We start from the raw sequence: 12,457 nt of genomic DNA, 5'->3' as shown, positions 1-12,457 counted from the left end.
AGCTCAACCTCTGCGGCACAGTCAAGCTAAACTGCCTCTAGAGCAGGATGTATCATTTGAGCCGGTTGAGATGAGTATGGACACCCGCAGCGACCACAGTGACGTGTTGTCCGAATATTTGATAAATACAGCGAAAGGCGGGAAATTAGTTATCAGAAAAACGGAAAAATAGATACGTTTCTCCTTTGCTCGTTCTTTTCCCCTTTACCGACACTGGATGCGTTACCGTACTTCACCACTCGAGGGAGCCATTGCCTTTGGCAGCTGAAGGGGTTCCCCGTTATTATCCACCTTTTTGCCTCTTCCTCTCCCCTTGTTCCCCTGTTCTGCCCTGCTCAGCTCAGTACAGTACTGTACTCTCCAGTCATAAAGCAGTGGCAGCAAGCAACACAAAAGTGCTCACACTCTCTCCTCGCAGCGCAGCCTCACTTTCGGCTTCGTAGAAATCAGCACGTTTGCCATCAATCATGGCCGCCGGAGTACAAATCTAACTCCCCGTCTATCCTCCCTGTCGCCTGGACGGGAGGATTACTGTCATTTTTATGCTCGTTGGAGGAAGAAATATTATCCGATTTCTTTTTTTGGATTACTATACATTTCAAAGGGGCAGTACCATTCATGTCAATACTCCAAAATGCAGCCGCCGCCGAGGAAGGTGAGTGATTTCCACAGCCCGTTATTGATGTTTTTTTTAGCCTGACTGAGACAATGACGAATGGAAAACAATGTACAGTAGTAACATAATTAATAGTCCAGATAACCTCACACAACGCGTCATGTTAAGAAAAAACGGGTACGTTGCAGAAAGGGCAATTTTGCTTGCTTGCAACAACGGTATGTTATTGCTCAGAAATATCAACCTTAATGACATGATGGTGATGTTGATACGTCAGCCGTCAAGATAACAAACACTACTTGGGCTCACGCGTCGTCTCAATAACACACAACGAGCCACGTTACTATGCACGTGTGACACATTGTTTTTTTTTTTAACCCGCCACACACACGCACACACATTACACACAACGTCACAATATAAAATATCATTAAAAGCGTTCACATTTGCCCTTTTCTTGACGTTAGCAACGTGATGCTAACTAGCAACGTCTCCATCAGTGTGGTATGTGGCCAGCTACTGTATACAGTACAGTGTACTGTACAGTGACTGCAGCACTGGCTCAATCCGTGTGTGATGCTTGTTGTCTTGATGGGAAGACCTTCAGTATGTTCAGGGTCACACATCGTAATTCAACTCACAGACACACACGCGCGCGCACGGCACCTTATATTGATTCAGCAAGGGCTACGGAGAACCCTGCTAAGTCCTTTTTATGATCGGCAGTGTTTGCGTGTGCGTGTGTGTGTGTGTGTGTGTGTTGTCCTGAAATAGCTGCATGAGATGCAATTACCTTGGTGTGAACCAGTGCACAGTTTCCTCTTAATTACCACATATTCCCCATGTGCCAATTGTGCTTTGGGTTCCTACCTTCCTCAAATGTGTTAGCGTCAGGTCACGTCTGTAAAACACATCACCATGTAGGCTTCACACTGTAAATGATCAAATGCACCTAAGAAATTACAATATCGATTGCCCTCTGCCTTTTTTTCAGTTAGGCATAATTGTATTTTGTGTGCAAATTATTTGGTTGGAGGATAATATTTTTGTCAACTGTGGCTGATGCATTCATTACACATCACTGCATCAGTCAGTTGGAAACTGTTACAGTATTGTCTCCCTGTAGGACCCATGCAACCCTAAGTGACTTATAGAGGTCTCTGCGCATGTTTACAAAGTGAGCAAGCCTCATTCACACATTCTGATAAGTATGTATATATATATATATATATATATATATGTGGGTGTGTGTGTGTGTGTGTGTGTGTAAAACCTATTGAAGGTTGCATTGAGTTCAAACCTTTCCCAGCTGACAGCAATCATGGGTCATTTATCGTGACAGACTACCATTAACATTCACGCCGCCATGTCCAGTTGTGTTGTTGGAAAAACTAGTGAAACAGCGGACAATTTGTGTAAAAATGTTGTGCAGCTCCTGAGTATGTCAAACCATAGTTTTCAGTAGAAAGTTTAAAAACATGTCTCATGTCTGATTGATTAAACAAACAAGAAACCTGAATGCTCTTCATGATGTTTTAGAATATTTCAGGAAAAGTGCTGCTTCATACAAATGAAAAACAAACAAACAAACAAACAAACGAAAAAACTGATTTTCTTTCCTGGATCATTTCATTTTTGGCTTGGATTTTTTTAAACACATATAAAGAGCAACCTTAACAAGGAGGGTGAGGGAAGAAGAATGGAATAAGAAAAGAAGTCAGCTGAGCTGTCTGACATTGAAAGCAGTGAGACTCTAGTGCAGTGGTACCAATCCACCGGTCTGCACATATACTGTATTATCCCCCACCCTCACTTACAAATTTATTATTAGTTTTTTGTCGCGAAGCATAGATACATCCCAATCAGTAATGCAGGTTATCAGGTGGGAACATACGTCAGCAGCCGCCTCACACCCAACAGCCAACGGATGGTTCTCAGTCTGACAATTTTCAGCGCCCCCCCCAACCCGGCTTATTATCTCTTGCTCACCTGCCATTTTCTTCCCTAGCAAGCTTTCAGCCTGCCTTTAGCCACTCATCCCTACTCTCTCTCTCTGTCTCTGTCTCTGTCTCTCTCTCTCTGTGTCACCCTTCCTATTCTGCATAGATTCCTGTGCTTTACAATGAATGATGGCGCGGGAAATCAAGTCGCTTTTGCCCTGATAAAGTAATGAACCTCGCCCTTCTTATCTTCAAAGACGCAGCAGATGAGAGACAGGCTCTGCAGTGTGTGTGTATGTGTGTGGCTAAGATGCCGGTGTATTTGTGTGTTTGCATGTTTTGTCTAGAAGACTCAGGATTTTGTCCGCTGTTAATGCAATGAATAGCCAGTGGAATCCACCAGACAATACACAATGACCTTCACAGTGACTCCCTGGGCATTGAGAAGAGAGTGTGTGTTTGTGTGTGTGTATCTGTTTTTTTGTTTTTTGTTTTTTTAGCATAGCATCTGCTGCATGCAAACAATTCCCTTCTGTGTCTCCAAAATTGAGAAAAATCACATTATTATGCATGATAATTTTACAAACTACAGACCGACACAATAACGTATTATGTTTGATAAAATTGGCCAATTCGGTAGTATAATTGTTGATTTATTGCCTTTGAAGTATTTGAGTCCATTTGGCTGGAACCAGCGAAGGCACTGTTGATTCAGCCTGTCTCCTGTCTTAAAGGCAGGGGTGTCAAACTTGTGTTCTTCGCGGGCCTCACTGATATGGTTGCCCCAATGGTGCTGGTTATTACTATTCGACTTGGGTGTGACGGTACTCCAAAAATCAAGATTGGAGAGTGTTTTGTTTTTAATGTCATGGTTCTGTTCACATCTGGTGCAGTAACTAAAAAAGCTCAAATGCAAACAGCCGATGCTTTGTGTTAGGAGTAATAGATTACAAGTAAAATAACAAAATTAACATTAACAGCTTTAATATTTAATAAAGTGTATCATCAATAATTTGTATTTTTTTTTAGAAAATGTAGGATGAAAACAGTAACATTTTGAATGGCATGAATTACAATTTACTGCTACAAAAACGCAGCTGGCATTTGTTGTTTCGTTGTCTCCATTTGAAGAACCCAGGCGAGGTTATTTTTGCTGTATGTTGTTTTCGTCCTGCACTTATTATCTTGTTTATGCTGAATTTCAATGGAGTTTACAAGTATGACATACAGCCATGATGTTGCTCGCCAGATGCTCAACTGCAAAGTTTGGGTGTATAGAATGCCCTAATAATCCCCCCTTCCTATTACAAACCCCAATTCCAATACAAATATAAGTAGAATACACTGATTTGCTAATCCCTTTTCACCTATATTCAATTGAATACATTATAAAAACAAGATATTTAATGTTCAAATTGATGCACGTTATTGTTTTTTTGTGTTTGCAAATATTCTCTCATTTTGAATTTGATGCTTGCAACATATTCCCTAAAAAGCTCATATATATATATATAAAAACACTATTTGGAACATTGCACAGCTAATAAACAGATTAATTGGAAACCCAGGAGTCTCATAATTTGGTATAAAGACAGTTTCCCCGAAAGGCTCATTCACAAACAAGGATGGGGCAAAGTTCAGCATTTTGTGAACAACTACATGAGCAAATAGTCCAACAGTTTAAGAACAGCATTTCTCAACATACAATTGCGAGGAATTTGGGGATTTCATCATCTACATTCTATAATGTCATGAAAAGATTCAGAGAAAGTGGAGAAAGCACTGCATGTAAGCAGCAAGGCGAAAAACCAACAAGGACTGTCAGAACCCGTTGGCCATCATTGTTGTGTTAAGGCAGACAGTGTGTTGCTCCATCTATAAAAGCCATATTTCAACAACACCCACAAGTGTGGAAACGTGTGTTGTGGTCTGATGAGTCCACATTTCAAATTTGTTTTGGGAAATCATAGATGTTAAGTCCTCTGAGCCAAAGAGGAAAAGGACCATCCGGATTGTTAGCAGCATAAAGTTCAAAAGTCAGCATCTGTGATGGTATGGAAGTGTCTTCGTGCCCATGGTGTGGGTAATTTGTCACAAACTGTGAAGGAACCATTAATACATTAATAATTCCAGTAATTTTAAACCCTGACTTCTACACCCCAAAGGATATGTGTCCATGTATTACATTTGTGACATTTTTTTAAATTGATTGTTGTGGTAACCAAGAAGCAAGAGTAGTGTAGCAGTATGCAGGCAGATGAAATGAAAAGACTTGTTTATGTGTATTTTCTCCCCTGCAGGTTAAAGTAACACAGGAGCTGAAGAACACGCACACAGACCAGTTGACAAGACTGCACTTTAAAAATCAGACTGAATGCGACCTGCTTGAAGACATGAGGTATGAGTCTTCTCATCCATTTGCTAATGTAGAAAAATAAAATTGTCAGATTATTTTAATTTCATCATAATGCGCGCCATAACCAGCTTTTAGAATTTTTTTTTAAAGGACAAAGGGTCAGGAAAATGATGAAGGAATTTCCTGCTACCCTCTTCCTGTTCCCTGAATGCCTTTCTTCTTTTTTTTTTTTCATCAAGTCCCTCGTGTCACCCACCCCCATGTCTTTGTTTTCATTTTGTCACATTTGCTCTGACAATCTCTTTTGGTCTTTCTCTTTTCTTTTTTTTTTCTTGTTTGGCAACGGGAAGAAGCTCATGTTCTTTCACATGCTCTCATTTTGTCTGTGGATGAATTATCGATAATTTATGACAGCCCAATCTAATCATCTCATTCTCTCTCTTGTTTGCGTTCCTCTTCTTTTGCGCAGTTTCTCACATTGTTTCACTCATGCTAAACATACACACAAGCAAGATGTAAATGTTTGGCAGCATATTTACGTGCAAATAAAAGCAGCGTGATTGAAAGTATTAAACCAAAGATGATACAAATAAAACAGTCCGTCCAAATGCCCCTAAATATATAAATTTTCCATGAGATAGAAGAATCTTGCCATGGGTAGCAAAATTAGTCAGAGAATCACCACTTTTGTGTGACGAATGGAGAGGGAACATAAAAGCTTGTCTTTTTATTCTAGTTGAAAAGCAGCTCAATCCAAATTAAAACAACACAAAATGCTGGAAGTCCTCCCTTGTCCTTTGTTCACTATGATGCATTTTTGCACTTTTTTTGTCACACTGCTCTGTTGTGACTTCATTTACATATCGCACGCAGATATTGCCTCCATGACCCAGAGTAGAAACAGGCCAGAGTAGACCTGACTAATCCAAACTGTTTCATGGCATGCTCAATTGAACAGTTCCAGTACCAGCACTACAACATTAAACTGTGCTGCCAGAGTAAAGTGGAATTTTTTAGATTGTTTTGAGACATTGTATTTCATGCACCAGACTTCTCCCCATAGTCAGCTGGGCCGCAACGGATGGATTTTGAAACAATTTTTTCATCGCCTTCTGTGTAGTCTCAGGGTACGACCAATCATGGCTCACATGTTTCTGAAGCTGAGCCATGATTGGTCATTAACTGAGCGCTGGGCAACTGTAATGTCATTTTGAGTCGACAGCAAGTAGCAATATGGCTGCCCAAAAACGGGTGGATTTTACTGCCTAACTCATATTCCACAAACACAATCTTAATCAGAATGACTAGTGGGGCTACATAGAACATATTCTTGTTGACAAATATTTAAGGTTGCCTTCCTCTTTAAAGTGATTTTCATTGTTGTGTGCACAAAATGTCACAGAGAAGGCTTAGAATTAATTCTTGCCGACACCAATAAATGTTTGCAGAACTGATGTCTGATTTTCAGATATTTCATGTTGTAAGATGGTATGCACGGCAGCAGTTCAAACTTCAGTGATGTGTGACTTTACACGTTTATATTTCCTCTAAAATGCTGCTTGAATTCCAAAAAGTACAACCGCAAGCAAATTTAATTCTAGAGGTGCCGCCGGATGCTAAATAGGCTGAACTCCAAAGGACGTGCTGAAAACAACAGATGAGCATTCATTCAAGTTTTATCTCAACCACCAATCAAAATTGTGTGCTACAACATTCAGAAGCCTCTGTATTTATTTATTTATCTTTTATTAATGCAAATATTTGTATCCCATCTATGGACTTTAAAGTTAGTGTTCCCGGTAATACAGTATAGATTAATAAAATAAATGACACAGTCAGAAAAGTTCACTTATTTAAGTGATTACATCCACAGGAAGGTCTTACTGTGAAAATATTCCCTAGAATTGATGCACTTGTATTTTAGAATATTATATGAAAAATTAACATATATTGTGGAGTGCACTTTAGCCCGCATGTGGTCGTGTAGTCTTCTTTTCTTCTTCAATACAATGTACTCTCAGAACTGTCTGGCAATTATTGTCCATTGCTCTCATGTTAAAGAAAGTCTAAAAGGAATCGTGAAGTCACAAAGTCTGTAACAGGCTTTTACTGTAGATGCCATTGGGAAGTCGCACTTCTTTTCAAATGGGAAACTGAAAAGTTACATTTATATCGTGTACAGCAATGGCGCTACACCAGAGCAGAGGTGGCCTATTGTCTCATCCAAAATCTGTGTGGCATCAGTTGAGTGCCTTCAGAATTTAATTTGATATTCATGTACCGTATCATTCAAGTGCCCTTATGGTCTGGGAGAGAAATAAATTCCTAGAGCCGTCACTGGTGGTGTAGTACATAAAATGGATGGATATACTGTACTTCCTTGCTTCCTGACACCTCAAACACCGTGTTCAGCAGATTAAAATAAATGGGATACCAGCGTAGTAATATTGATGGCAGAGTAATGATTTCGTTCTCACAGTGATTGAGGTATGGACATGAATGCCTCCCAAAAAACAAAAAACAAAACTAATGTGCTTTGATATCATTGACAAAAATCAAACAATTGGATTGTCAAATCAAAAGCAGCATGATTTGATGCAATGATTGGCGTGACTGGATTTCATTTGGAAGGCTGAGAAACAAGCCCCACAGCGAACGGCATCTGCTGTTTGTCTCAGAGCAAATGACCACTTTCCCGTTGCGCTCAATCTTATTTTGCCAACTTAAATTGTGCATGTTTCGATTTGTTCAGCATGCACTCTTAAAATGCTGTGGGGCTGATGGCTGATTTTGTATCTTTCAATACAGTTTCTAAAAAAAAAAAAAAAAAAAAGCTCTTTCTGAATATGAGCATAGACATTCAGCACTATTTAATGTTTAGATATTCGAGATTTTTCAATGTCTTGTATTTTTTGCTTTGGGACGCATACGGTGAAACTTTTTAATTTCAGCTCTGTAAAGCGTAAAAAATGCCAGTAGTGTTTAGAAAAAAAATTGTTATATGGGAGGTGTAAAGGTTCGCTCAGACTTCAGCAGGGTATTTAATTTCTGCTGTTGGGCTCCTCACCTTCTGAGAAATCATACTGTTTAAAAAGGTTAAAATATAAAGGGAAACTTTACTAATTTAGCAATTTTCAGCAGTTAAAAGTTAATGTTTTGTGTATCATGGATGGATTTCATAACTTAATTATATTTCATGTAGATCATAGCTCAGTCTGTGGATGTTACGTGAGCTGTGATTGGTTGTTACCGGAGTCCTCAACGCGTGATGTCATTTTCAGTCGACAGCAAGTGGCAAGTGGTTTTTAATGGAGTTATCCAATTCATTATAGACAAAATGTTAGTTTTTTTTACTGCTGAATATTGAAATTCGTTAAGTATCACTTTAAATAACATCAGTGCCTCGGACCCAATGTAACTAAAGTCTCTCCTGCAAACAGTCAACCAGTCTGAATTAATTTCATACATCTATAATAGACCTACCTGGCTTTAGCTGGTGAATAACCTTCAAACATCACACCAGAGAAACATAATCAAACACATGCCATGCATGTTGTAAAGCCTACGCTGGATTTTAACTCTTAAATCCAAAAAGCTGCTCTGAGGTTATTTACCCTAATTAATCCACAGGCTGGATTTAATCAGCATAGACTCACAGAATCACACGCCTGCACGCGTGCACACACACTCACGCACTGTCATGAAGGTACCGTGAAAGAGAAAAAAAACAGAAGGATAGACGGCTAGCTAGAATGAAAGGCTATTTAATCCTGTGGGAGACTGCATTTTAGGTGGAAAAGTCTTAAGAGGGGGATAAAGGAAAGAGAAAGAGAGAGAGAGAGAGAGAGTGAGCAAGACGATGAGTTTGTGGACACAGGCAGTCAACTTGGTGTCCTCAATCCAACTACTAAATCCCCCCCTATACTCTTATATCTGCCTTAGTGCAGACACACACAGACACACTTGCGCACACAAACATGAAAAGGAAAAATAAAAACATCTTTTTTATTATTTACAAGTATAAAATATATACCACAAAATATGCTTCTTTTAGATTGCCGTTTTTAGTAACACAATTTACAAAGTATTTAAATTATGTTGCAGTTCTAAAAAATTCCCAATGGCTTGCTTCCAGATCTTAGGATATAGTTGAGACATCCAACTTGGTTGTGTGATTTAATAAGTGATTGGTTGGCATCTACTTCAGAAATAAAACTATTTGTATGCAGGCAATAAAAAAAAAAAAAATTCTTATTATATCCCCTTTTGTACTATAAGCAATTTTGTATTCCACCGGTAAATACAGGACAATGTAATATGTGATATTTTGGCATATGTGGCAGGGCTGGCCTATTTGGTTTCAACTCTGCATGCTTTGTTCTTGTTTACAATTTTGGAATGGTTTTCTCAGGTACTCTGGCTTCATTCCAGAGTCCATCATCATCGCTTAATTGAAGAGCGTACAAAATTGCCCATTTCTGTGTGTGTGTGTGTGTGTGTGTGAGTCTTAGTGTGAATGGCTGTCCTTTGTCACTGGTGACCAGTCCTGGGAGTATACTTCCTCACACCCAAATTCAGCTAATAAGTACTCCATCTAATCTCATTGTGTCTCTAGATAAATGGCAGAAAATAACTCAATGAATGGAAGATAAAGCATTTGACTTGAAAAACACATTATGGTTAACTATTTTAATGCCTATGTTTACATATGTATGTATGTTGATTTATTTTCTTTTTACAGGAGCTACAGTCTGAAGAAGGGACAGCTTGAGAGGGACTATGCACAGGTATGTCTTGCTGATGTTTTACTGCGTTGAATGAATTAAGCGTAAAGTCGCTAGTTGAAAAAATGACGTGATCTCAGCCCCAAAATCCATAAAAGTGTTAAAACAACAAAATATGGCTACACAAATGTCAGAAAATAATATGAGACTGGAGTTCAGCCAGCATCAAAGGACTGACTCCGTGTCCTCATTTCCTGACTTATTTTTTCGGAGGATTTCTTTGCAACACATCTTAAAAGAGATACACCGTTGTCACGGATGACATAACATGAGTTGTGAGCCTACGGTGTGAGATCTGAGCGCACATTTGCTCAGTTCAACAAGCATCGTGAGGATGCTTCACCCTGTCTTAAATATATATACACGGAAAGTTATATAATGTCAGGACTGCGTCTTATTTAGTATTCCAAAACAGACCAAAGCAGGTGTGTGTGAACAGCTCTGACTTTTTCCATGAGCTGCTGCGTCATTTCTGCACTTTCATAGACATCAAAACTAATCCTGACAACATACTCTCTCACTGCTAGAGTTTGGCGGTTTATCACACCAGGACAAGCAATTTATACACACAATTTTATTTGGTGAATGTAGTCTTGTATAAGACCTTGCAAGACAGCAGAAATGACACATTGATTTTAAAAAGTCACCTCAGCAAAGGTGCTGCTAAAAATAGTACCTGGTACCATTATATGTAGAGACAAAATTGGAGATCTTATTTACGCATATTGTTCAGCACACAACTAACTCAATGATGTACTCTGCCTTTTGCTTTAAGTACATCCCCAGAATAGAGTGAGCTTCATATCAAATGGATGCTTATTACGCTCAGCACCTTTGGTTTCCAAACAGGGTCAGTGTGTCTTCTCTTCTCTAGCTCTTTGCCTTGATTTTTCTCACACCTTTCTCCCTCAGCACTATCTTTATAACCTTAGAAATAGTGGTTGCTGAGCAACAAGCCCCTATGGAATTCAATGGATCGCTTCCTTAATGTTGCGTGTGTGCCTTTTTGTGTGATGAACACGACGAGCACACACACTGTATTTTTAAGCAGGCGATGAATAGGAAAAAGATTCAGAAAATGTTCACATGCACCGTCATGTTATTACAGAGCAATTCAATGATGCTATGTTTCCCCTTTGCCTCTCATCACTGTCTGTACATGATGCTCGGCTAGTTGGCCTCCTGTTAACACATACAAATTACGCTCAACACAGACATAAATTCATCCGATTAGCAGGCCATGGAGACAGATGGAGTCAGAGAGAGGGGAGAAAGTGAGAGGAAAAGAGGAGACAGACAAAGAGGCATAAGCAGTTTCAGGCAGAAAAATGACCATGGATGGATGTGGGGACGACAAAAAAGAGTGAGAAGGTTCATGAAGATGGTGGTTTTTTAACCTTTGTCTCCCACATGTCAGCTATTCCATCAGTTTGAAACCAAGGGTAAACACCCTGTTTGTTCACCAAGACATCCATGGATTCTGTGACTAAATGGAATAGTCCTAAAATGGTTCAAATCCTACTTGGAGGAAAGGAGTTATTTCATGGCCATTTAAAGTTGGTAGTCTGACCGAATGGCTTTGACATATGGAGTCCCTCTAGGGTCAGTTCTTGGACCCTTTTTATTTAGTTGATTTTATTATTTCTTAAATCAACCGCAGCAAAATTTATTTTTAATTAATTCTAAAGATCTATGTGGGAACATAACTAAGTTTAAAAGGAACCGCAAGAAGATCTCCACTTGCAGGTGATATCAAGTTAGCCACTGTGAAGTCAGCACTTGGACACCGCCTACCAGAGCCTGCACCTCAATCAAATCCTCTAAATCGTGTTACACTTCCTATGCCACAATTTAGAACTGCTTTTAGCTGATCTAAAGATTAGTATACTTTTTGCCACCAAATTGTCTGATTTACCGGGTCGAGAGAGAGAGAGAGCACACAAGAGAGCACGAGAGAGCGAGAGAGAGGGAGAGAGAGAGGGAGAGCGAGAGAGAGCACGAGAGAGCATGAGAGAGCACGAGAGAGCGAGAGAGAGGGAGAGAGGGGGTTTGTCCTCTATTGCCCTCCCACAATCAACATTACTGGCATAGTTGTAGGCTGGGATCATTCTTTACTGTACTGCCCAAAAAGGCCAGCATGCTGTGTGGCTGCTGCTTGAGTGAATGAGTGGAGTCACACGCTTTTGCTGCCTTGTAGCCAACCAGACACTGTATTTCTCCTAACATAAAAGGGATATGGCTATGGCATAGAGAAATGAAGACGAGTAGAGATTGGATACGAAATCAAGTACATTGATTCAAGACAATGTTGAGACAGGTTGTAGCAAACAAGAACCTAGGGCTTTATTTAGGTAGACTGGCGCTTGGTGTAAAAATGGGCGTAACTTCAGGCTAAGTCATACTGGTACTTCAGGAAGAGCAATCGATAGCAAAACATCAATCTCCACCGGAAATAAATACTCCCTAAGCATCTCTTAACCTTTCCAACACCTTTCTTTAATTGTTGTGGAATAAGCTCTGGGAGGGATGGAAAGGCACTTCTTTCAAATTCGAATTATAAAATACAAATTCAATGTATGTAATTCTGATTCAGTTTTGCTATGCAACTAGTCAAGTTTAACGATTTAAATTCAAATGTATATAATTCAGATTCTGGTTGCACATATTTCATCCCATAGATAAATAGACACAACACTACATAGAAAAATAGAGTGCAGACGAAAATGTAAAGATAATTAAATATATCTACACATGAATATGA

At 39.4% G+C, this 12,457-nt stretch overlaps 1 protein-coding gene across 4 annotated transcripts in view; it reads left to right on the top strand.

Moving 5' to 3' along the window:
- The first annotated feature begins 357 nt into the window (after positions 1 to 357).
- The window catches only part of fchsd2 (FCH and double SH3 domains 2), a 38,538-nt gene continuing 26,438 nt past the window's right edge, over positions 358 to 12,457 (top strand). For 2 of the 4 annotated variants that reach the window (XM_088300645.1, XM_088300644.1), the window contains exons 1-3: positions 358 to 655; positions 4,857 to 4,954; positions 9,654 to 9,699. In XM_088300645.1, coding sequence (XP_088156771.1) covers positions 635 to 655; positions 4,857 to 4,954; positions 9,654 to 9,699 — 165 coding nt within the window. In that variant the 5' untranslated portion in view covers positions 358 to 634. Of the gene's footprint in view, positions 656 to 4,856; positions 4,955 to 9,653; positions 9,700 to 10,469; positions 10,547 to 12,457 lie in introns of those variants that run through there. The other 2 variants (XM_088300643.1, XM_088300646.1) reach the window with 2 other exon arrangements.

Source organism: Idiotropiscis lumnitzeri, chromosome 7 (assembly GCF_059441095.1).
Source record: "Idiotropiscis lumnitzeri isolate Australia: NSW breed Sydney's pygmy pipehorse chromosome 7, RoL_Ilum_1.0, whole genome shotgun sequence".
In the NCBI taxonomy this organism is placed as follows: Eukaryota; Metazoa; Chordata; class Actinopteri; order Syngnathiformes; family Syngnathidae; genus Idiotropiscis; species Idiotropiscis lumnitzeri.
The sequence above is the reverse complement of the archived record's forward strand: the minus strand, read 5'-3'. Positions and strand labels throughout refer to the sequence as shown.